The following is a 25244-nucleotide window of genomic DNA, read 5'->3' on the forward strand; positions in this document are numbered from 1 at the left end:
GGTATTCCGGTGGTTTATTGTTTACACCAAAGCTAGTAATGTCATGTCGTGTAAAACAGTTTGTCGTCATACAGAATACAGACCCAGAAATGTTTGGTCACACTATTTCACACACACACACACACACACACACACACACACACACACTACTTAAATGCACTTTAAAAAAAACAAATTACTGCACGCAGTTGCTGCATCAGAAAAAGTGAGCTTTAGGCTCGTGGAGCTCAACGGGAGTTCTGTGTTCTACGTCATCAAACCAATTAACACGGATCAAGTTCTCCTGATGGCGACATTGTAGGTGAAAAACACTCTGCGTAAGGTAGCACGGGGGAGACATTCATAAAGCGTTGAAAAAGTAAAAGCAATGGTGAAAAGCATGCACTATCTTGTCTCATGATTATTTTGTACTTTTAGCGTTCGATATTTCGAAAATAAAAAAAGTCGGCTTTGAGGATTGTAAATTGATTAGTTTTAATGAATACTGTTTTAATGTAAATCCGGAGCTAATAGAAGAATCGTATAGGCCTTGCCAATTGATCATACGGGTCAATTGTTTTAATGCAGGACATGAAACAGTATTGGGTTCCATTACGGAATAAAATTTCATATTGAACGCTTCGAATGTTTTGTCATTGTCAAATTGGATGGAACATCAGCAATTGTTTAATGAAGTTACATATGTGAATTAATTGTAAAGTTTTGTTTTGTAATGTTATAAAAAGAAGCATTTTTTGTTGGTATAGAATTAACCTAATCTTGTTTTCATATAATGCTATGATTGAAGAAACTAATCGGCTATACATGAAGAGTACACTATGTGACTTTCTCTTTTCTAAACATTTGTATACGAGTGGGTGAATACTTAAATGTTTCTTTAAAGACATTCAAATAAATCTTTTTACTCTTTTTTGTGGAAACTTGTAACCATTTGAACGAGGTTACTGGCGGTAGCTTTGGCAAACCAAAGCAATTAGTCAACTGTACAACATTACTGAATAATTTACTATTTAGGACTAAAGTCATAGAAAGATGAATTGAACTGAAAGCGTCAATACTTTTTTCCCTTCTGCAAAACAAAGTCCAAGGCTACGTCTTAGTTCAGGATATGCGGTACAATTTCAAACAATCTTGAATTATTTATGCTCATTTTTTCCCTAAACGCATTCAAACTTCGCGATGTCGACAAATTGATGTGCATTATTTCATGTGCTGAGGGACTTGGGAAAAAACGCAGTAGTGTACATTACTGCATGACCAAGTTCAGACCAACCATGATCTGCTCTCTGCTAAACGCAAAGAAAATTTAAAAATATATTTAACAGTATTATATGATGAACATCTACATATGTATTCAATAATTATCACGCTGTCTGAGGAAGATTTCAAAATGAATTACAATAATGTGGCTGTGATTCATCGAAGAATCCATATTTAAAATGATTTTATTAAATTATGGAAGACAGTACATTTTAGGAACATAGTTATAAAATAAGTACATTGTTCACACATTGATAGAATAAAGTACATATTATTAGTTAGGGCTTTTCGCTCTTTTTTCCATGTTAAGCAACCAAATTTGTCATAATTCTTTTAAAACCCGACCAGAAAAAGGCAAAAATCGGTGGTTCATGCATAAGATTTTTTTTTGAGTAGATTTGATTTTTATTTTCATTCTCAGTATTTTTCGAGTATTATCAGCTCTGTGTGTGTAAAAAGGGGGGGGGGGGTCGACCGGGCGCGCATAACAGGTTACATGTACTAGGTTAGCATTGGTATTTGAAATCGAACATATTAAAGACATAAACTTTAGAATGGCCTTCCATACTTTTTTTTGCAAGTTTAAAAATTTAGACTCATGAAGGATTTTTCTTGCACTTCTTTTATTTTGAAATATATTTTGTAGAATATTCTCACTCAAACGTAAAACTGCACGAAATTTTCTCGAACATTTTTTTTTGAGACACAAGTAATTCTTTTTGCATGTTTCAGTACATAAATTAAAGCTATTGCATTAAGGACATCCGATCCTCAGCCAGGAAGGATAACTCATAAATTTATTATTTTATTTAAAAAGTCTCAAAATGAAGCTTGAAATTGATATCTTTTAGTGCAACAATTTTCATTTTATGCATCTTAATATGATTCAAGGTTCTTTGATGTCTTAGAAATGGTCTTGTAAAAAATTGACGTGTACCCCATAAAAGAAAAAAATGAATTCATTTTTATAGAGAAATTGAATTCCCTTTAGTCTAGCATTAGATACGACTGCTTATTAGCATGATATGAAATTAGATGTGATCTGTCTTGTCTAGCAATGATAGCACAAGCTCTTTACACTATGTATTATATGACAATTGAAGTAAAAAGAGGAACTTAAATACCGTATAAGCATAAAAAAGATACAATTTTCTCCAAATGCCTGGATACATATATTTTTCTATCCTAAATTATATTTGTTGATCAATTTCCAATTAGAAAATACATAGCTGGTGTTTTTATTCGCATTTCTTGAAAATGTATTTGAGATATGATAATTTTCCCTAGTATATAATATGATTAACTATAATGATGAACTTTGAAGAAATTCCATGGGTAAATTCACGTTACTATGTGAAATCAGAGACTTTTTTGTGAGCATTTTCAATTACTTAAAAAGCTGATTTTCAGAACCTGAGGATCGGACCATCTTATGACTTTGAAATTTACTGAATTTATTTTTGCAAAGTGGATTTAGAACACCGATTTTATAACAATTATTTTTAAACAAAGCTCAGGTTTCCTGAGAATCAAAATATTCTATATCTTAGAACATCACTACTGCTGTTATTAAAGATAAACTTAATAAACACATGATAAATAAATACTTTTTTACTTTAACAATGACCTATTCTTGGCTACATATAAGTCGGTGAATCATTGTTTACAATAACGTAATCCATCATCAACACGATTATTTTCACATCGTCCACCCGGTTCCTTGTTAGATAAAGATGCATAATATGAGTTTTCATCATATCATTGTTTTATGTGGTGTTTCATATAAAGAGTTTCAGCAAATCGATGTCAAATGTAAGTCCGTATCCCCTGGGTGCCACAGTTTTACGACAATCACACAATTTGACAACAATATAGTTTTCGACATCTAATGCGTCACTTCCACTGAACTGTTCACGTCCCTTACGTGAGGTGAATATTTACTTGATCTGGACAATATTTATCCATTTATTCCACGGAAATTCTCTTATCGAAAAAATTCTGGTACATGAAACTTACACAATAGAGTTTGACCTTGTATTGTACCCTGACAATGCCAAACCGTTCTAATGGAATGTACGATCATTGAATGCTATGTGTTAACCGATTCGTTATTGTTTAGACCGCTTAATTAATCACCTGATATTTATCAAGTCCTTAATTGTGTGAACAGAGGGCGTGTGTAATCAAGTTATAAAGGTTGTTTTAGATGTTCTCAAAGATATATAGGTCTAGAGAAGGAACCAAACATAATGCTGAACCAGATCTTAGTAAGTGAAATGTGAACCGTTGCCCTTTAGATCAGTCTCTTTTTGAAGCCTTTCTCTTTCAACTAAAGTTGAAGGATTCTTCTCTTTCATGTACTCTTTTTTTTTTAATTTAAAGTATCAGAACGTTTGATGCATCGCTAAAACATGGTTTAATCATGCGTATTTAAAAAGAAATCTATTAGCATCTATTCAATAGGCCCGTTTTGCAAACGTTGCTAATTTAAACTAAACATTGGATATATTAAACTCTAAAACTTTGTGTATTTTCTGGATCTGTGAGTGGCCACGCCCCTATTTTCAACATTGTGGCCTATAACTACTCTCCCTAGCAAGTAAACTTAAACTGGACAATGTCAAAATAATTACATAAGTGCCAAGCATTCTTTATACCACGTGGACGTGAATCATTTTCTAGTATGTCTTTACTTAATCTCAAATTTGATCCTTAGAACAATAGGATTAATAATAAAAAGTTTTTTTTTTAATTTCTAAGATTACCTCATCTTTTTGTCTTCTTGCCTTTGATACTTCAATATTCTGGTACAGTTTATCCATTTTCCTCGTCATTTGCTGTTCCCCCTTCTGCATCCATTCAGAGTTATATTTTGGTACAAACACACATCTTTCACGAGGTTATTAAACTTTACTTTGGTGGTTTGTAGTTTGAAGATATGCAGACACTAAGCTATTTTTTTATGTACAACATGCACAGCATCCACATTCTTCTGCGACAAAACAATCGCTATAAAAGTCATCAACCAAGGAAGAGTACTAACTTGTGGTTCTTGTAAAGGAAGACAATTTCTATTTTTTTTTTTAAATAAAGAAACATATATTTCTTTTTTTTAAGAAAGTGAATGCACTTGCAAGTTTTTATTTATTTATTTATTTATTTATTGGTAGTAAGACTTGATTTCAAACAAATGGCTTCAATATCAAGGTTCGATTTTGATTTCTTTTTATAGTTCAACTTGAACATCGCAGTTGCAGGTTAGACATATAGACAGATAAAATACCACTAAAAAGTGCATGTGTGAAATAATTATAGATCTTTCATCATGCAATTCTATGCATATTAGTACATGTACATGAAAGTTCTACCTTTGTTGCAATATTGATGGACTTCTTTGAACCAATGTTCTTTAAGGTGAGAAAACAATAGTTCTTGCATATAAAGTACCTCAAATCATGCACATGCATGTATGATATAATCCTTGCCCTAAGCTTGATTCTTTTTGGAATAAATGCGATTCTCCGAATCAGTTACAATGTAGACATTTCTTACATTGAATTTTAACACAAGTCTCTTCATCTGTGTAGAAAGAGTTTTGGCATTGAAACTGCAATAGATACCCGAGGGACAAAAGGGCGAACGGTGGACGGTCGGGATGTGAGAGAGAGGTTGGTAGTGGAATCTGGGTGAAACACCATTCGATTTTGTCGTAACAAGACCAAACATTTTATAATAATAAATCAAATACACCACTTGTATTTTTTTTACTCATCACTTCTTTGCGTTGGCACGATAATGATCCCTCACTGCAACGGCCGAAAGCCCCATGCATAGGTCAACATTTGTTACACTTCACCTAAAGCAAGTGACGTCTCTATATGTATCAAAAATTCTCAAATGAGATGTTAAACAACATATAATCAATCAAACGATTAAATTATATTTAACTATCATACTGTCCATTTATATATTACAGATCACATATTAATAACAATTTCATTCCAGATTGCATTCATATTTAATAACCAATTACACATCTTTATCTTTGAAACGACTGGGCTATTCAGATTTTTCTCAAGCTTAGAATTAAGTATCGGTGATATAAATTTATATCTAAATAATATAAATGGAGTTCTGTTTGAAGTTCATTAACTTATCAGAATCACTGATATATATAGGAGAATAACCAAAGTCCTGTGCTCGTATGCAAGCATTGCACGTAACATGACCAACTTAAATAGAATTTTTAAAATCTTTTTAATATGATAAGTAAATGTGATATACATGTACGTCTTTTCTGTTTTTTTATTAAACTGAAGACGGAACTTAGGAGTGGACTTTACCAAAATGCTCTATTTATTTTAAACATGGCGCACATTCACAAGCTCTCTGTCTAAGGCTGTCTAAAGAAAAGTCAACAAATAAGAAAATACTTTTCACGCATTGCAGTTCCATGTTTTTTCAATCTCCGATTTCTTGTTTGTCTAGTACTCTTCAGGTCCTAGTCTTGGTTAAATTTTTCCTATTTGGCCTTGGAAAATCCCACTTTTGGAATCCTTTGTCATGCAATATCAATAACAAGCAGTGCATTTAATCTTCATACGAAACCTTCTAAAACGAGTTGTTTGATTGACAACTCCAACATTCCATCTCTCTCTCTCTCTCCATATATAAAATACTTTAAATATCCAAGACATGTCCTTAAAAACTCAGCTATGTTATTTAGTTATTAAATCAGAACTTAAGACGATGAAAAACTGAAGGAAACCTTAAATGACAATAATAATGCGACGAAACATAGCACCCGGGTGCTATAAAACTGTGCAACGGACACAGCCTCACTTGCATATTTTAATATCAGACAGGCATACACTCTGATAGAAATTAGGTCAATGACAGAATGCTAAAAAACAGCTGCGCACTTGCGGGGGAGTCGGACATGTTACTTGTATTCAGAACGAGGATGATTCCATGGCGGCTTTTATGCAAATTAAAGCTGCATATTGTAGTCAATTTGACAATGTAATAACAACCCTCATTATTTCGGCAATTACCCAGAAGCACATGCCTCAATCATTTTAGTTTCCAATATCAAACCTCGTAATAATGGTTCTGTAAGCTCTCATCTTTTGGGTTACGAGTTTGGCATCCATTTCACCTTATGTTGAACTCTAAGTTCACAAAGTGCAACGTTTTCGGGGTTTTTTCCGCGAAAGTAAATACACTAAGTGTGCATATTTTAGTTTTACATCATCCACATTATATTTTAATTTTCTTTGCTGTGGTAGTGATATTGGACGTGCAAATATTTTGACGTTGAGAAACACACATTATGAGTATATTATGTCTGTCTGTTAGGGTCTGTCGTTATTAATGAGGATTACTAATCACGGTCGGAATTTCGGTGATTTATTTCTCAAGTATTGATAAAGTGTTTGATTTTACGATTGTTGAGCATGATAAATACATGTAAACATTATTTTATGGTTTGAAAATTATACTCAGCGTGTGATTTATTTCAGGATCTTCATTTTTACACAATAAAAACAAAATATGGATTACCAACACAGAATTTATTGAACAAGATTATTTCCTACAGTACATTCACGACATGTAGAACATTCAACACACCAAACTTCACATTTCTTTTTATCTGTATGATTATGAAAGCAAACATTGAATCTATTAATCACGAGGAGCCAGTCAAAATTTCAGTTTCATGCCTTCTAGGAATATTTACAAGTACGTCTGACGGTACATATCCCGGTTAGAGTCTATGAAATGCTGTTATCTGAACTAGATAGAGATTTAATGGCGTTTCACAGTACAGATTATAGTTTCAGTCTATCACAATCCCCCTTTTTTTTAAAAAAAGGAGACTTAATGAAGTTTTACAATATAGATTCCTATTTATGTCTAACACAATTCACGTCTCTAAAATATCGGAGGTTTCCTGAATTAAATGCTGCCAATAACACGGATTCAATTTCATTGAAGTCTACTGTGGAGGAAATTATCGTTGTATGCCTTATTTAACTTCGTGTACCTAAGAACGCTTGACTTGAACTATTAATTGAATCTAAATTAATCCTCTTCAAAGACCCTGATTAGGTATGTTATAAGGTAGTAGGGTGATCAATTTGGTTCTCTGTTTACTTTTAACATACTCATTTTTTGCCATCCAATAATTGGCAAATTTGATTAAGTCCCAGGAATGAAATAAATAAAATCATAAATCGAATTCTATATAGGAGTAAGAAATAGTTTATATAAATCTTCTGTAAATTATGTCGGTTCATGTGACAGTAATTTTTATGAGAAAAAAAGGTGTTTACATTGCAAATCAATATCAGTTACTTGGGTGTTAACTAAATCTGCGGACATCTTTTGCGACACTTCCAAGCTGTCTCAAGCGAAAGAAATTTCTTACTGTGACGGATTTATGTTAATAGAGCCCCATTCCTCCAATATGCCCTGTCAAACACACAGCGAACGGAGCTCTGTAATCATTAATTGAGAATTCAATGGCGCTAAATGATTGAGAGTGATTACAAGTATTTGTCATGAGCTACTCTTGACTTCCATTATCTCGCGCTAAGCCCAAACAGACACAGGCGAGCGGGTATATCGATTTTCATCTGCTTCAGAATCTTGCTTAAAATAGAGTGGGTCTTTAGAGACTGAAGTCTACACCTTTTATGGACGATTAATATTTGATTGAGGAGACCGACTGTGGACTATCTGATGGTTTCTCGTCAACATATTGCCTACACCAATACTTGTCAGAGCCACTCATTAAATTCCCATTATAACCAATTCCGATTCATCGACTGCCAAAACCTAAATGAATTACGACGACTTCATATAAATGGGTATAAAAAATTACTTAAACATTGACCAAAATGGCAACAAGTTCATAATCAATAGCCCTCGATGCAGTGTGTTTTATCTTTTTTCCTAATGATGGGATTTTAGCACTTTATCACCTAGAATCGATTTGAACCTGGGTTGTTGTGGGATAACCACCCCCGGGGAAATCTTATAATAGTTGTGCAAAAACACTCTAATTAATCTCTGAAATAGAATTTAAACATTTGCATATTGTGTATCGCGTTTTCATGATAACTCGCATAATGTGCTTTAATACGAGATCTATCGACCGAAAGAACTGGGTGCATATCAGAGTTGATTATCTATTGACTGTATTTGTATATGCTTCATACTAAGGTTAATAGTCTAAAGTATATATTTTTATATTTAAGGAAGTTCTGGGTGGCCCTTGGTTCATAATGAAATCTTTCCTTAAGTACAATATAGTACAATATATAGATGTGTAATTTTATTTTAAAACTGTAACAGAGGCGAGTAGCAGTGTTATGATTTTGTTAATTAAATTAACGCTTTAAAATGATCTAATGCAATTATGTGGCTGAAAGTCAATTCTGATCGTACATTTAATAAATAATTTGCCAACTGCCAATTATTGTCTAAGTTTGCGAGTGATTGAACTTTTAATGTGTAAAATATAAGTTACTGTTATTATTGACAAATAAAAAAGACAAATGCCATTTAGCAACATTGTAATTTAACAGAAGAACAAACGGAAAAAAATGACCTCCAATGGTGTACTTCTACAAAGATCGTGTCACATTAGAAATAAATGAACATTTTGCTTTGAAATCCCTTTCTGTAAATTTCCTTATTGGAGGAAACCCTTTCATCATTGCTGTCATAAATATACACGAAGTTCTATTACTATTGTTTAGGTTATATTATTTTATATTGATAGATGCCGTCTGTTGAAGAACAATATGTATAAACTCTGCCCATCTGTTGGCATATATTTCAAGAGTTGCGATAAACACCCCGAGTCTTTATATCAAGGAAAATGCAACATCATTGGCTCATAGTGTAGTCATAGAAAGACGGTCGAATTTCAAACATAGAAAAGATCAATGTAGACCAAATATTTTCAATAATGATAGCGACAAACCTTAAAGTGATATGTGAGTATATTTAACATCAGAATCTAATTATACTACAACAAAGTAAAAGTAAAAAATGATACAGAAAGAATATAAAAATAGATAGGCTTGAACAAGATGATCAAATATCCAATCTATTTTAAACTGTTCTTTGAAAATTTGAATGCCATCACCAAAAAAAAAATCGTATGGCATAATCCAAATACTTCGTGTTTGTACAGAGTACAATTATTTAAAAATCTTTTAAAATGAATTTATCCCAAAATATAGTTCTGTAAGTCCGATTATTCATTTCAAATTAATCTAAATTCTTGTAATTATTTAACAGGTATTATAAGATCTACATGTATACATCAAATAAATCACCAGTCACAATTTATATGTTATATATCATCATACATCGAGAAGTCAGTACAGGACACAGCTGCTGTTGTGTTCAAACATATAGATTTTTAGCTTTAGTAAATACTCTTTTGAGACCATTAATTTCTGGCAAATCTGACTTTAGTTCTTCGATAAAAAGATGGACTCTGACTTGGAAAATTCCTTTTTTCTTTTATAATCTTTGCTGAGTTGATGAAATATTTGTCCAGTAGTTCAATATTAATTTTGTAATTGGCATTTTATTTGATTGGAACATCGCCGTATGACGCACGTACAACTATTGTCCGCCTGAGATCAAATATTTAACTTCATTAAAGCCTTTGCCATTTTTTCTTTTGTTTTCTTGTGGTCCTTTTGAGAAAACATTTAAAACAATTATCAAGATGATTTTTTTAGAGCAGTTACCTTTACTTCTGTTGGCTTCTTCATTTTTTTCCTACTTTAAAGATTTTAGTCCAAGTTTTATTCGCATTCCACGAAGAAGAACATTCTTTTTTCTAATTACTCGTAAATTTATTACCCTACCCTTTGTACATGTATGTCTTTGAAAAAAAAAACAGACGTAATTGTTACAAATTTTATTAGTTACAAGTTTTTGAAGAATTTAGGTGTTCAATTCCCTGAAACGCCATTTTTGAAGCCCTGTTTTCAAAGTGCGCTCCTATAGCTGCTGTGATTTTGCCTTTGGCTACACTTTAAATAACGTTGACTGTGAAAGGTTTATGTACCTTGCTGTAAAGCTATCAGATAAAACACAACAGTTGAAAGTCCTTTGAAGCTATTCTAATGTTGCTCTGTGTCTGTCAGACCCTTTTTTTTTTTTAATTCTAAACTATATCGGGTATCTTTATAATGCCTAAAATCACAGATGACCTCGAAATAGTTTAACAGTATTTGATTTTTTTTTCAGTCTTACTCCCTTTTTTTGAAAAGGGAGGGGGGTATTTATGTTGTTTAGAGGTACTTACAAGGTACAAAGCAATTACAGTACAAGATTTAAACGAGTCTGATTAGTTAGGAAATACATGTACGAGAAAGCTACAAGACCTTTCTTAGGTACATTTTAGTCAACTCGATTTTCGACTGACTCGTTTTCAATTTTTCAGGTACGAGTTATCAAGAAAAATGTCGTTTTTTTTGGTAATACACAAAAGGTTCCATGTCCTCGGTACCGCTCGTACCAGCGGAAATGAGAATTCAGTGTTTAATATATAGATGACAATAATGCTTCAATGAATCGCTACCTCTTTTGTTGTTATTTGATATATATGTTTACTTGTATTTCGCACATATATTTTTTTTATTTTTCCTAAATGCATTTCTTAGGCGTTAAAAATGTTGTTTTATTAAACCCTACTTGGGCAAATCAATACAAATTGAACGGTAATTTATGTTGTAAAGAATACTTTGAAGCCCAATTTGTTGCCAACATCAAGTGGTTAAGTTTCAAACAATCGTCTGCGTGCCTCGTCCTACTTTCGTTTTTATTCTGTGATTAGAAATCCGTAAATGTAATAACCATATTAGAAAGAAGCATGTTCGTTTCCTTCATGGAATGGGAAAATCCTTTTGAAGCCAAAATTAATCTTCCTAAGGTCAAATAAGAAATCGACATGTGTTGTAGTTGCACGCAAATTACAGAAAGTACCGGGGTCAGGAAATTTATTTCTGGTTTTAACCTTCTTTAAATGGCTAGTGTCAATCATGCCATTCAATTTGAGACACGCAATATTTCAAGTAAAAATGGTTATCATGTTATTTAATTAAAAGACGTCTAGATCTAATAAAAAGGCCTCAAAGAGTTTTCGGAGTCTCAATTTATTAAATCTAGAATCGGTCACTGTTTGGTGTTGATCCAAACTATTTCCAAAAAAAAAAAAAAAAATTCCGAGAATTCCGAGGCTTCTCACAAAGATCAATATAAAGGAAATGGATTTATTGGAATCATTTTGAAGCAGTAATTTTGGAATTAGTGCATTATTTTTATTGTTCATATCCAGATTGCAACAATTTTTTTTAAACTTAAGACTCTGCTTGTGTTTTATTGATCTTCGATTGAATTCATACTGTTTAATTATACATTAAGAAAAATTCCTAAGAAGATAGTTCTAACAGACGCTATACTAGTTTCTTTGTTTCTGTACATAAATAAATAAAAAAGAAACTGCTAAATGTCTTATTTTCAGAATCAACGCAAATTTGTTTCTTATTTATTTTTCTGCATTCCTTGGTTTATGTTTTACGATCTGAGATTAACGCTTAATATACAGCCTTTATCTGGTTTCAAATAAAAATGAGGTTACAAAAATTGATCTGTTACCGCATTAATTTTTAACAATATGAAGTAAAAATATTTTCTTTTTTCAGGATACTTACTATTCTCTGGTGTTGAAATCTCTCATTTCACTGTCCACTTTTATTTTGATTGGCCTTATACTCGCTTACCATGCTGTTGAAATCCAGGTATGTATTTAGAACTTTGGTTAAACGTTATATAGTTCGACTTCTTTTCGAAATGATTATTGGACCACAGTTTTTATAACAAGATTTCTTTCAAATGCAAAATATGTTAAAGATTCATGTATGGTTGATCTTTCTTTTGTCGTTTTTATCACCAAAGAATTTGTTAAAAACGTAACAAAATTCAAAGACAAATATAGTTCCAGATATTCCACCGGTTTAAGAGAAACTTATAACCCTAGTGACCAAAGCTTGGTGATTCAGAAGCACAATTTAGTTTTTTAATCACATAATCTGTTAATATGTTGGCAAGGTTCTTTCAAAACTAGTGTACTGAAGAATATGTCTACTGTCCTGTACAAAAAAAAAGATATTTCTTATGCAAAATATAAAAATTTTGCACAAAATCAAAATTTATATAAAGGACACTACTTACAAGTCCAACTTACCCCCCCCCCTCCCCTTTTTCTCCTGACCTTGAAAAAAAAATTGCACCTGCAGACTTCAAAACATTTATTGCTGATTCTCATGCACTATTGATTTTGATTCTGAAAACTTTAAAGTTATATTGCCATTTAAAAAAAAAACAACTCCAAACTAAATAAAATTATATCCTAACCTATCTACCCATTGTTTAAAATGCGAATTTATACATAAGTGTGGGAAGGCAGATAGGCCTTTTAAAATAGAGAGGCAATGTAAAAAAAGATCTTTTTTTCATTTGTGAAGTACTAGATAAAGACGCTATAAAAGTGTTTTGTCTATGATAACTACAAGCTAAGATTTCTAATCGCTTTTCATTAACTATTTTGTTTTCAACGATATAATTTCATTTTGCTTGTAGTGCTTTAGAAACTTTAGCAGTCTCCTTTGTTGTTTAGCTTCCGTATTTAGGACAAATAAATATATAACTTTTATTATAGTGAAGATGTTTGCAACATTTGAATTTGATAAAAACAAACAAGGAAATTATTTGACAGTGAACTTCAAGATAACACTGAATATGATTAATTTATTTATTGATGGCGTAATGTTTTTGTACTTTCTGGAAATGCTCTTCGTTGACGTCATTTTTACTTGGGTAGATTAAAGTAAGTAGATCACGTGACTTTACAAGCTCACATAAAACATGCAAATGATTGAAATGAACTTGCGCTATCCTTGTATTTTTTTGTGTGTGTGTTTCCATTGTAAACACATTTTTTGTGCTATTTTGTGTACTCTTGATGCTTTTCACACATATATATGCAGGACTCTAAAGTGCGATGGGACTCGATGGTCACGCCAAACCCCCTATGGTTTGCGCCAAACTCTGATGGTTGGACACGCCAAAGTCCTACGGTGCGATAAAATTACCGTTTATGACGTCATAGTGCTTTTGCACTAAGTCGTGAAGCCTCGTCATTTCAAGGTCCGAAAGTTTTGAATAAAAACAAACGAATATTAAAACATTTGATCGCCAAAGCGAAATGGTTTACTAGAATAGGAAAAATATAATTGTATCACGAGCCCTTATTTCTCAAGTGGGTACGAGGCTAGACTTAATCCCTGTGATGGGTGCAAGACTAACCCTAAACAGTCGAAAAGCGCGTAACATTCTGGGAGGGAGAGAGGCTAACACCAATCAGTTGAATATTGTGCAAGGACGTACCCTAAGTCTTTTTGGTGGATGGTAGAATAACCCCATTCATTGGAATAGTGTACGAGGTCATACCCGGCTGAAATTATCTCTCGGATGGTTGCGAATATCTCCCACAATTAGTTCAATAGTGTGCAAGAACTAATCCTTATCGGTCTAGTGGGGTGCAAGTACTAAACCTTATATTTCATGTGAGTTCAAATAATAAGCAAAATCAATTAAATTGTACTCGAAGAATAGTCCTTTATTGTTTAATTTTGAATGCCAGACAACAACGTCGAGGATGGGCGTCGGAATATTGTGACGTCATAGACGTTCATTGTTTCTCTGCACCATCGGACTTTGGCGTGTCAGACATCGCATTTTCGCGCAACGCGTCTCATAGGAAACGAGTCATCGTACTCTGACGTGACCATCGGATTTCGTCATCCGTTCCGACGCCAAACCATCGGGGTTTGGCGCAGACCATCATACTTTAGAGTCCTACATATGTGAGTTCCATAAACTCCTTAATGAACTTTTTCTCTATTTTGTTTTTTCTTTTGAATTATAATTATATATACGTTGCTATGTAGTTGCAATTTTTCCCATTTTGACTTTCTTGCTTTTCTTTATATACACAGTTTTATTATCCTACTATCAATTATAAAAGTAAACCGGGAAACTATGTTTACAGACTGTCAATAGGAGGACGTATTTTTTTTTATTTTTAAATTAGTAGGATGCAATAACTCATAAAGGTAATCACGTGATGTTGGTTCTAGATTAGATCACTTCCGCTGTTAAGGTGATAAGCGAGATTTCTTTGGCCAGATATATTGATCAATGAGCATATTATTGGTCCTTATTGAAATCCACAGGGCTGATCCTGGTTTTAACTGGTACTGATAGAACTGTATATAATATCAGTGAATGAATTAATTTACATGATTGAAAGAAAAAAAAATAAACTAGAATGGCCTTAAATTTGACACTCTATATAATAATACACTTAATAGCTTCTCCATTTTGTAATATATAGATTTGAACGAAAATAGCCCTTGAAACAAATATACTGTAAACATCCCCCGAATGGCACCAATTATGAATGTTTCGCCAAACCAAGAATCGTACAATGATGCTAAAATTTGGTCATTAACTTGACACTCGTATTTCTTATTTAGATACCTCGGTCAAAGACTGGATATAGAAATGACACTTAATTTGTCAGGAAACCCAATTGGCTTGTGCCTTATTTAAAAAAGGCAATTTTTTACAACAAGGTTGTATCGATTGGAAATAAAGTGAGCATTTACTGAACAACCCTTTACGGTAATTTCCCTAAAGTCGGTGCCCCACGATCGACATCTTTGTACAATCTTGGTCGTAATATCATCCAGTAATTGCAACAGGAATATAATGGTCTCTGTTATTAACAATGGTCTAATTATTTTCAGAGAAAAATTAATGGACAAGTGTCAATAGCAGGCACCTGCCTTATATTTATTAAATAAATGAACTCTTCAGACTGAAATTTTACATGAATTTTACATGAAAACACATGTCTGTAGAATAATAATTTTGTTGACAGAAGAATAATCTAGTTCACACTTTCTCATACAGTAATTTTTTTTCTTGCATTACAGGTTTTCAATGTTTAAGATATTTGTCCTTTTGTAGAAGGAAACACAAACATGTTTTAGGAATATAAAAACTCAAACATATCTAAATTAAAGCTATAGACGAAGAAATAAGGTTTTCAAACTCTTCATACGACCTAATCTTCCTTCTTTAACAGTTGTTTGCCATCGACAATTGTGTGGAAGATTGGCGGATCGCCATTTCTTGGAGGCGTTGTTTTCAACTGGGCCTTGAAATTCTTGTCTGCGCAGTTCATCCAATCCCCGGGGAATTCTTTTTCATATGGAAGACAGAAATCTACGACGGGGCATCCGTGGTGGAGGAAGACGTCCCCGTGGATATACTTCTTTCTATTCCCATGTTTATGAGATTGTACCTCATAGCCAGAGTTATGTTACTTCATAGTAAACTATTTACAGACGCTTCCTCAAGAAGTATAGGTGCGCTGAATAGGATTAATTTTGATACTCGTTTTGTGTTAAAGACTTTAATGCACATTTGTCCGGGGACTGTGATGCTGGTGTTTACTCTCTCTATGTGGATTATCACGAGCTGGTTACTACGTGCCTGTGAAAGGTAAATATAAAAAAAATTCAACACTTGTCAAAAATAGTGAAGGATACAACTTTCCCCATAGAAGTCAGAGGATGTCAAAGTTGAAATAAAAATACTAAGCTACGTTCTGTTCTTATTGTCCTGTACAATATTTAAATAATTTAGGAATTTTTTTTTTAAAAAGTGAACCCCTGAGAGAGAGGAGGGGGAGAAATGAGTGAAAAGGGAAACGTTTTTTAGAGGTATAAATAATAAGTTTAAGGTCGTCTGAAGCACTTGCTGATGAAAATTTAATCCTTTCCATGTTTGGGGGCTGCAATCTTAAGTGATCCCCTAAACCCTCGCTGATAATGCCGCTTTGTCTGCATCCTTCTGTTTGCATATTTTACACTGTTTCATATGAAATTAAAGACGGAACAGGTATTTCGCATTTTTATGCCCATGGCATCAAGTCAAATAACCATGGGTCATCAAATCCTTGGTCGGAAGCTATTTTGGGTTACATGTAAGTACGAATAACCTTTTCTGTGTTAAAATTATTTTCTCTCAATGACCTTGAATTTGCTCAGGTGACTTTGGGTCAAGGTCATGTGTCAACATGTTCACAAACATGTTTGAACCACCAGTATTTCTCCATTACAAAGTCATGACCCGTACACGATTACAAACAGACGGGCGAGGGGATTCCTGTATGCATTTACATGTATAAACTTTCGACTTTTTTTGCAGGAATATAAATCAAAACTCTGCCTAGAAAAAGAATCATAAATAAAAAATTTTGGGGGTAATTTTATGTTGTTATTTGATTTAAAATTTTCATTTGCTCTTTGTAATCTCTGATAATAAAGATTCAAAATTAACTTTTTATTATCTCTAATAACTGCACATTGATACCGGCGGGGTTTTGACTTTTATGTATTGTTCTTACATTATAGAGGAGAAAAAAAGCAATAACCGTCTTTTGAGAAACATTATAGGAATTAAAACGGTTGTCATAGCAACTAATATCAGATTCAAATCTAGAAGAGACAATAGCGTGCTGAGGAACAGTAAGTGCGTGGGTTTTCTAGATTGCATCTGCCGGTCATGACAACACGTATATTAAAACTTTTTTTGGTCAAACTTTAAAAAAAAAAGTAACTTATCGCAAGCTACACGAAAATGTAACCATTAATAAGCTGTTTTGTCTCTATTATCTTTCCAGCGTATATCGTCACGGATAACAAAGGATTTTGCTATATATTCATGGGTATTTAATTGTTAACGTTATAGACAAAGCTGTAAAGTATTATCTTTTCATACTTTTCTCTGTTCATTGAAATTTATTTAGACATTATGTTGGAATTAAAATATTCAAAATATTATTAGTTTAAGAGTTTTAAATTCGTTTTCCAGCTAAAATTCCATGCTTTACGATAGGATGTTTCAGTCAATGGAGAATTTTTTTATCTTCCCAGAACGATGTTTTTAAGACTCCATTAGTTTTTCGATTTGCAAAAAAAAAATGTCAAATCTTTCCTTTATTCAAATGCCAGGAATAAAAATAAATCAACAAATTTTATTTTTGGTAAAAAGCATCAAATTCCTGACGAACTTAACAGACTTAATCTAATACGGATAATAAATTTAAAATATTATATCGCTGCCTTTACACGAGAAAAGATAAAAAAGGATCATCAGTACTCTTTCGTGCGTAATTTTATTTATGGTTTACAAAAGGGAAAGATTCCATAAATTGCTCTCTCAGACTTGCCAGACTTATTAAATAACATTCATTAGCCTGAAACAATTTCCAGCTACAAAGACTATTTATTAATCGGCCATTTCCTTTTCTGTAAATCAAGTTGGTATAGAAATAGTCCCGGATGTTTTTATGAAACTTAAGAAAATGCTTATTTTCTGGGACTTGGACATTGACCGAACATAGAGAAGGAAAACATCCTTAGAATGCATTTAAAAATACAATGTAATTAAAAAGAAAAATACCACAACTAAATATGAACTGCATTTCCAAGATAGGAATTTAAAAATATTTTGGAACCAAATAACCTTGTTTAAATTTTTGCCGTTTGAACTTTTAAGATTGTTGACGGAAGAGTGTGAGGGGCTTGGTGCTTAGACTCAAGAGGGACAGTATCATGCAGTTTAAGAAGTATATCACATATATGAAGTTTTTGCGTTATTTTTGAAAGGTCTTCTTTGAAATGTACCGATTTTTCAACATTTTAAGTTAAGCATGTGTCTTGCATTTGATAAGTATCACACGTTTAAACTTGAGATGGAATATGGAGTGTTGAGTTTCTAAAAATTAAGAACTTTGCTGTCATATTCAGTTGTCAGTAAAATGATGTTACTCAAATTAATGCCGTGGACCATGGATCTATTTTTTATTTCTCCAAATATAAAGAAACCACCTTCAATCGTTAAAACCTTTCAAGTATGCCTTGAATTAATAGTATTATAAAAAGTCAGTGATTAAGAAATGTGGCCCTCCTCATGCCTGAAAATAAAGTAACAGTACATTACACTATTTAATGAACAAATAAGTTTATAAATGTACCTTAATAAATTTTTATGGATATCACTGTGTCAAATATTTGCAAGTAATAGAACTCGTTAACGTAAATTAATTTGAATTTGTTTACCTATACCCCCAAAAAAGAAGGGATTAAAGACTCGTTACCTGTCTCACTCTTTCAGAAGTCTCACATCAGAAGACGTCTGTTTCTTCACAAACAACTCTCGTTTTTAAATCAACATTACAATTGTATGTATTTTAAAAACTTAGAAAGCCAGGATATTGACAATTGCAAAGCCAAAGCATTTTATCAATGAGAAAAATTCATTATAAGAAGGGCGAGAGAGTAACTTCTTAATGGGAAGTTCCATGTTAATTAGTTTCCTAAATATGTCCAAAGGACGGTCTCTAATCATAAAATCAGAAAAATGCATGGAAATAAACATAGTGCAGTTTTGTGAAATACATACGTTTAAAATGTTTATAAAAATAACTTTTTTGGTACAAATAAATTGCTACATGCACTTAAAGGCAGTATAGTGCATTTACGATAAGGGCATTTATTTGGAAGACAGCCTAATTAGACCACTTAATGCAGAAACACTCTGGGTAAAGATCAAATAATGTCAGCAAAAAGAAAAAAAAATCTAGATTCATCGAAAATAAAGTAACGAACCAGGAAATCAACCTACACAAAATCTAAATGATATTACTTTTCTTTAATATACATATCTCACATGCAGCATTCGAAGTTTAACCCAGGGGAACTAATTATATCCCTATATACAATAATGCAAGACTGAGTAATGTACGTCTTGTAGCTGTGTATGAAAAGATATTCCAGAATCTGAAGTAGGTCTCATAACTGTAACACGCATCATCATTCACCTTTGAACTTAGGTATAAAATGTGGGAGTCGATTACTTTTTAGAATTGATCTAAGTTATAAAACCCACAATATACGGAGTACTAATGATTTTTGTTTTATTTCAAACCCCCATTTTTTGTAACTGAGGCAAAGGTCGAACATATAAAACCTTTTACATATTTACATGACGTAATCAGCCTTATTCAACAAGAATATGTTTGGCTGCCACTGAAAATATAGGAATATGTGGAAACAAATAAGTGAAAACGTGTACAAGAACTTTATTAATTTTCCTTTCTGTATTTATCTTCAAGTTTATTGAAATTAACCCTATGGTTGTATCAGATACAAAATTATCTACAGAAAGGACTTATTTAGAATTATGTACATATGTAAATGTATAAAGATAGGAAGGAAGACAAGAACGCCTCAAAAATAGTCTCTTTGATCCTAGTCTAGTAGCATGTCCTTCTAGGGGTTTTCTATATATAGTTTATATTTAATTCTCGTTGAAACTAATGAATTCATTTGTGTACTAAGTGCTAAATGTTAATGTTAAATGGTGGGGCGTTGACTTGAATAAACCTTGCCATAAGAATATATATGTATATACGACGCGCACGATTTGAGTGCTGATTGTGATTGCAGTAGATGAATCTGGTATAAATTGAAATTTTCCCATAGGAACAAACAGATATCATCTCGTGGAAAACCTAATCTCTTACGTCCGGAATCTCGACCATTTAACCCATTCAGTCAAAAATGCCTGAGGCATATGTTGACAACCTCAACAGAGCTGAAATACCCATATATATAATTACTGAGTCAAATCGGGATTACTTTTTCGTCTTCAGAAACACAATAATGTCATCTTCAAAGACAACATGCGATATCAATTTCATTGGCACAAACCTTGAAATGGTTGCTAAATTATGATTGTTGTCAAGTGCTATTTTGCTGATTCAGGGGTCCCATCGATCCAATCACTTAAGATTGCAGATTTATATCAATTAGTCAAGTTAAGCTCGCCGAGTCTTCCACTATGTGACAAATCACTGCAGCTAGATCGATAAAGTTAAAAGAGTAGCTTTAAGCTCATTTGAGATGATATTTGATAACCTAGCTCCGATGAGGGGTCGAAATATTATTGAAAAAAAGTTTTTGTATCGCAGTACGAAAGCCCATATGTTAAGTTGTACTTTTTAAATAGAAGGGGGAAAAGCTACAAATATCGGTAACAACCATTAATTCTTTACCCAATGAAGGTTGCTTGGTTTGTTACTTTGTAGCATTTTAACCACTTTCAGTTATTGTTAAAGCGACCTAAATTGCATATACACTGTATCTATTTTGTATTCTTTAAATAATGGCATTTATTTATAATTTTTACAGGTATTTTGATCACAGACACGAGAATATACTGAATGCTATGTGGATGATATCTATCACTTTTCTGTCGGTTGGGTATGGTGATATCGTTCCTAACACTTATTGTGGTAGAACCATCTCCATAGCGGTTGGCTGCATGGTAAGTGGAAAACCATTAATCCTTTCACGATTAAGATAAATAATTCAACCTGTTAAAATCAACATCTATATGACGTCATCGGTTTATGTTTTTTGTTCTCGTAAATTCGGTATAAGGCACGCATAATTATCACAGAAAAGTTTGAATGAATTGTCATGTAAATGGTGTCATTGATGTGTCATGTCGACCAAATACCCCCCACAGCCAATTCCTGGCCTTCTTTAATCTTTAAAAAAGTTTTTTCAAAATCGATGCTGATCACGAACAGTTGTTACATATCATTTTGCTTTATTACCTTATGGTGTGTTGTTAAGAAATAATTCTTTCGTTGCCATGGAAATGGAGAAAAATACTACGAATAGACTTTTTTAAAAAAAAAACGGTGACTATTGTTGACGTTATTTCATCGACACTTTCTGTTTTTGCAGTTATGGCATCCTAAGATAAAATCAATTTTGCTTAAGAAAATCCGTAGCTAAATCCTTTTTATTCATATAATATACATGTAGATGGTCTATCATAAATCAATTGTACGTTCAAAAGAATTGAATTCCATCATAAGATGTCTTGTAGAAAGTACATAATTTATTCTCCGAGTGTACATGTTCTTCACAAAAAAAGAGTTCAAAATCAGAATTGCTTCCTCTCTATTTTCTAGGGTGCTGGTATAACTGCTTTGATCGTTGCTGTTTTGTCCAAAAAGCTAGAGCTAAGTCGAGCAGAGAAACACGTGCATTTCTTTATGATGGATACCCAACTGTCAAAAAGAGTAAGTTACATCCTCTTTCAAATACAGGGGGTGGGGGTGTTAGCATCATTGTCCGGCTGTGTGTCGTTGTGTCTCAATTTGATGATGCAGTATCCCCTTCTAAATCTGAACCCACTCAAACTTAAATGTGTTTGTGTTTTAAGAATGCCAAGGTTGTAGTAAGGACGAAGAAACACTGGTCCCCTTCTTTTGATTTAAGATTCTTGGGGGACAAGATTGATCAAGAAAGTGTATTCGCTTCATTTTTGACAGTCGTATTTTCGATGCTTACGACCTACTTTAAGTCATTATGTGAAAAAAGAACACTTCAAAATCACATTTTTTTATGCCCACAGCTGATGTTCGAATGGAGAGACCTATCTTGTTGTAAATTTTGAATTTACTAGGGGGAGGTAAATGCAAAATTTACAACATAATTAAAATATTTTAAATTTTGAAGGTTGATGACGATTTCTTCCGACAATGATAATCTTCCTTTTCACTTTTACTGTTACATCTTATCAAATGTGACCCACTTTTTTTAGTGTTCTTTTAATATTCCTGATGGTTAAACATTTGTGGTCAGAATGCTGTGCTTTTATGTTTCCTTCAGTTTAAATTTTTTTAATTGAGATATGATCGATACATGTATCATCGTTGAGTACTGTCTTCCCAATAAAACATAGTAAGCATAGTTCCAGTGAATATTTACTTAAAACGAAAAGGTATTCTTATTATATTATTATATTCTTACACAAGTATAAAAGAATAAAACCTTGAACTTATATGTAACTGGATATTAAGAATAACGGATACAGTACATAAAGTAATTTATACAATATATTTGTTATTAGGATTTTTTAGTGCCATTACTTTCGAATATCTAAATATTGCAATCTATTTTAGTTGAAGAATGCGGCAGCTAATGTATTACGGGAGACTTGGTTGATTTACAAATATACAAAACTCGTCAACAAAATAGACGCAGGCAAAGTGAGAGCCCATCAGAGGAAATTCCTACAGGCGATTCACAGGTATGATTAAAAGGAGCCTTATAATGGTTATTCATTATATAGGAGAGAAATTGAAATATACATAAATTGATATTTATTTGATCACCTGTCCATTCATTGTTCAATTCATTTTCAGTTTGTACGGGTACACACTTCAAATAATTAATTCCAGAAAGTCAATTTTTATATAGTTCTTAAAGAGGAAATTATAATTTAAAAAGAATATAAGAAACACATTCAAATGCACCACAGTAATGATAAACAATATGATTTAAAATCTATCAAATTTGACCTTTTACATAGAATAAATATCTCCTAAAATAAAGCTATATTACACAACCAAATAGAACCATGAATGACTGGAGTATCATTGCCTATACATTTATTATCTTTTAGTTCTGAAATGACTTCTTTGTTGTTTTCTAGAATTTCGAGCACTCTACATAAATTCCCAAAGGTGTCTTGTTAATAAATAATCAGTGTTCTCATTTTCTAATGCAGTGCGTTTCCTTTATGGGGGTGTATGACTTGTATGCAAATAAAATGCAATGAAATGAAACGCCAAAATGTCAACAAAGAATAAAAAAAAACTTCATTTCAACTAGTGCTTATATGTACCGAAGCACAGGAACTGTTGTTCATTTTTAATTATTCATGTTGCTGAGTTTTAAAGCTATTCAGCTCTGATGACTTTCGAAAGTCAACCCAATTTTATGATTTACAAATGAAATTATAGCCCAATACAAAAAAAAAAAACCAAAACAGCGTACAGTAGTTAGCATGAAGTGTTATTAGGACATATATTTAAAATATGTATTTATAATAATTCTTTTGTCGTAAGTTAAGCGTGTACTTTATAAATTTGATCCTCAATCATAGATAAGTTTGTTACAAGGTCATATATCAAATATCAAGGTCAGTGTAGCCATTGTGGCAATTGCCTTGCTAATGGTATGATATGTGGCAATCCACTTTGAAAAAATTACGCACTTTGAATTTTTTTTATCAAAATTGGGACAAAATCAACACACATTTAAGTTTCAACAATTCTTTCAAAGTGCGTCAAGAGTGTATATAATCTTTTTTTTTTTTTTTTACCATGGAGACACTTAATGCACTTTGAAAAATTATGTAAAAACAAATTCTTGACTTAGATTTTAGTAATGGACAACATTATTTTGTTACATTTCTTTCGAAAAACTGATGAATTAATCTACCCTCATCGAGAGCGAGGAGAAGACAGGTATAGAGGGTCCTTCAGCCCAACTCTTTATCTTTCCTACCCAAATACGTCTACATAACTGGTATGACATCGATATACTTTCTCTTATCAAATTTGAGTTAACGTAAAATAGATGAAAAAATTGAGATAAACTTTCCTGAAAAAAAAAAAAAACAAACAAAAATAACGCACCCTATTATATTAAACAAGAGAGGCTCAGGGGCCATATCGCTGATCTAAAAAAAAAAAAAAAAAAAAAAAAAAACAATAGCCAACTGACTATATTGGCCAAAGTAGCTTTACAAAAAAAATGTTTAAGATGCATTAATAATATTTACATCTTATACATCTTAATACTAATCAAAAAACTGTAAATTTAAAATTAAAAAAAAAAAAAAAAAAAAAAAAAAGACCATCATATTTTGCGTGAATAAACATTTTTTTCATACTTCTAAATACTAATCAAATAACTATAAGAAGACCATCATATTGTACGGGTAAATTATTTTCAATGGAAAAATGGTAATTGCCCCATTTTCCCTACGAAAAATGCTTTAAGTCACTTATCCATCCCTACATCTACCGAACTTTTTACAAACAGGATATAATTTGGAGAAAAAAAAACGAAATTGTACTATTAAAAAATCATTCCTCCATCATTTTTTAAAGACCCATTTCCCTTTTATATCGTTTACGTTTTGGGAACAAGACAACCCCTAAAAATCTTCTATATCTCAGATCATGAAGTGACGTCATCACCGAAAAGTTATCCAACCAGGCTCAAAAAATTATTTATCATGCCTAAAATTTGCAAGAATTTTGACCAAGCCGTGCACATTTTTATTCAAAGCGTGTCAATATGGTCGATATTAACGCACTTTGAAAAGATTTTTTTTTCAAAGTGCGTTAACTTGGTCCCAAATTTAACGCACTTTGAAAAAAAAAATTCAAAGTGCGTAATTTTTCGAAGTGCTAAAGTCAGCCCCAGGCTGACACCCTACTCAAAACTTGCTTCTGCCTATATGATGTGTGATTATTTTAAACGAAAATCAGAATTATTTAAAAGGCAATATCATTGAAGCCATGAGCTTTAAAATTTTATGTCGAATTTCTTAAACTTTCAAAACTGAGAAGAAAAACCTAAATTTATTATAATCTTTGGTGGACAGATTATTTACTCCTACACTATATTTGGGATGTCAAGGTTATGGATTAACATAGATATTCTAAAATCATACAAGTGATTGACGTAAGGCCAACTTTAAAAATAATGTTTGCTTGCCCTCTCCCGACTCAGGATTAAAAAAAATGGGTCGGTAGGTAGGTGAAATTTTTTTTTCCAGAGAAATTTCAACCTCTACACTTATTTTTCAAAATCTTTTTTCCGGAATGCATAAGAAATAATTGCTTCGTGGAGGTTAAAAAAAAGTTCTGAATCGGGACA

At 32.4% G+C, this 25244-nt stretch overlaps 1 protein-coding gene across 2 annotated transcripts in view; it reads left to right on the forward strand.

The window, feature by feature from the left end:
• LOC133183093 (small conductance calcium-activated potassium channel protein 2-like) overlaps nt 1–25244 on the forward strand; it is a 58773-nt gene that overhangs the window by 19078 nt on the left and 14451 nt on the right. For both annotated transcript variants that reach the window (XM_061318039.1, XM_061318040.1), the window contains exons 3-7: nt 11997–12092; nt 15506–15924; nt 20682–20817; nt 21476–21586; nt 22472–22599. In XM_061318039.1, coding sequence (XP_061174023.1) covers nt 11997–12092; nt 15506–15924; nt 20682–20817; nt 21476–21586; nt 22472–22599 — 890 coding nt within the window. The remainder of the gene's footprint in view (nt 1–11996; nt 12093–15505; nt 15925–20681; nt 20818–21475; nt 21587–22471; nt 22600–25244) is intronic.

Source organism: Saccostrea echinata, unplaced genomic scaffold (assembly GCF_033153115.1).
Source record: "Saccostrea echinata isolate AGI-Se365-2 ecotype Australia unplaced genomic scaffold, CSIRO_AGI_Sech_v1 ptg000009l, whole genome shotgun sequence".
Taxonomy (NCBI): Eukaryota; Metazoa; Mollusca; class Bivalvia; order Ostreida; family Ostreidae; genus Saccostrea; species Saccostrea echinata.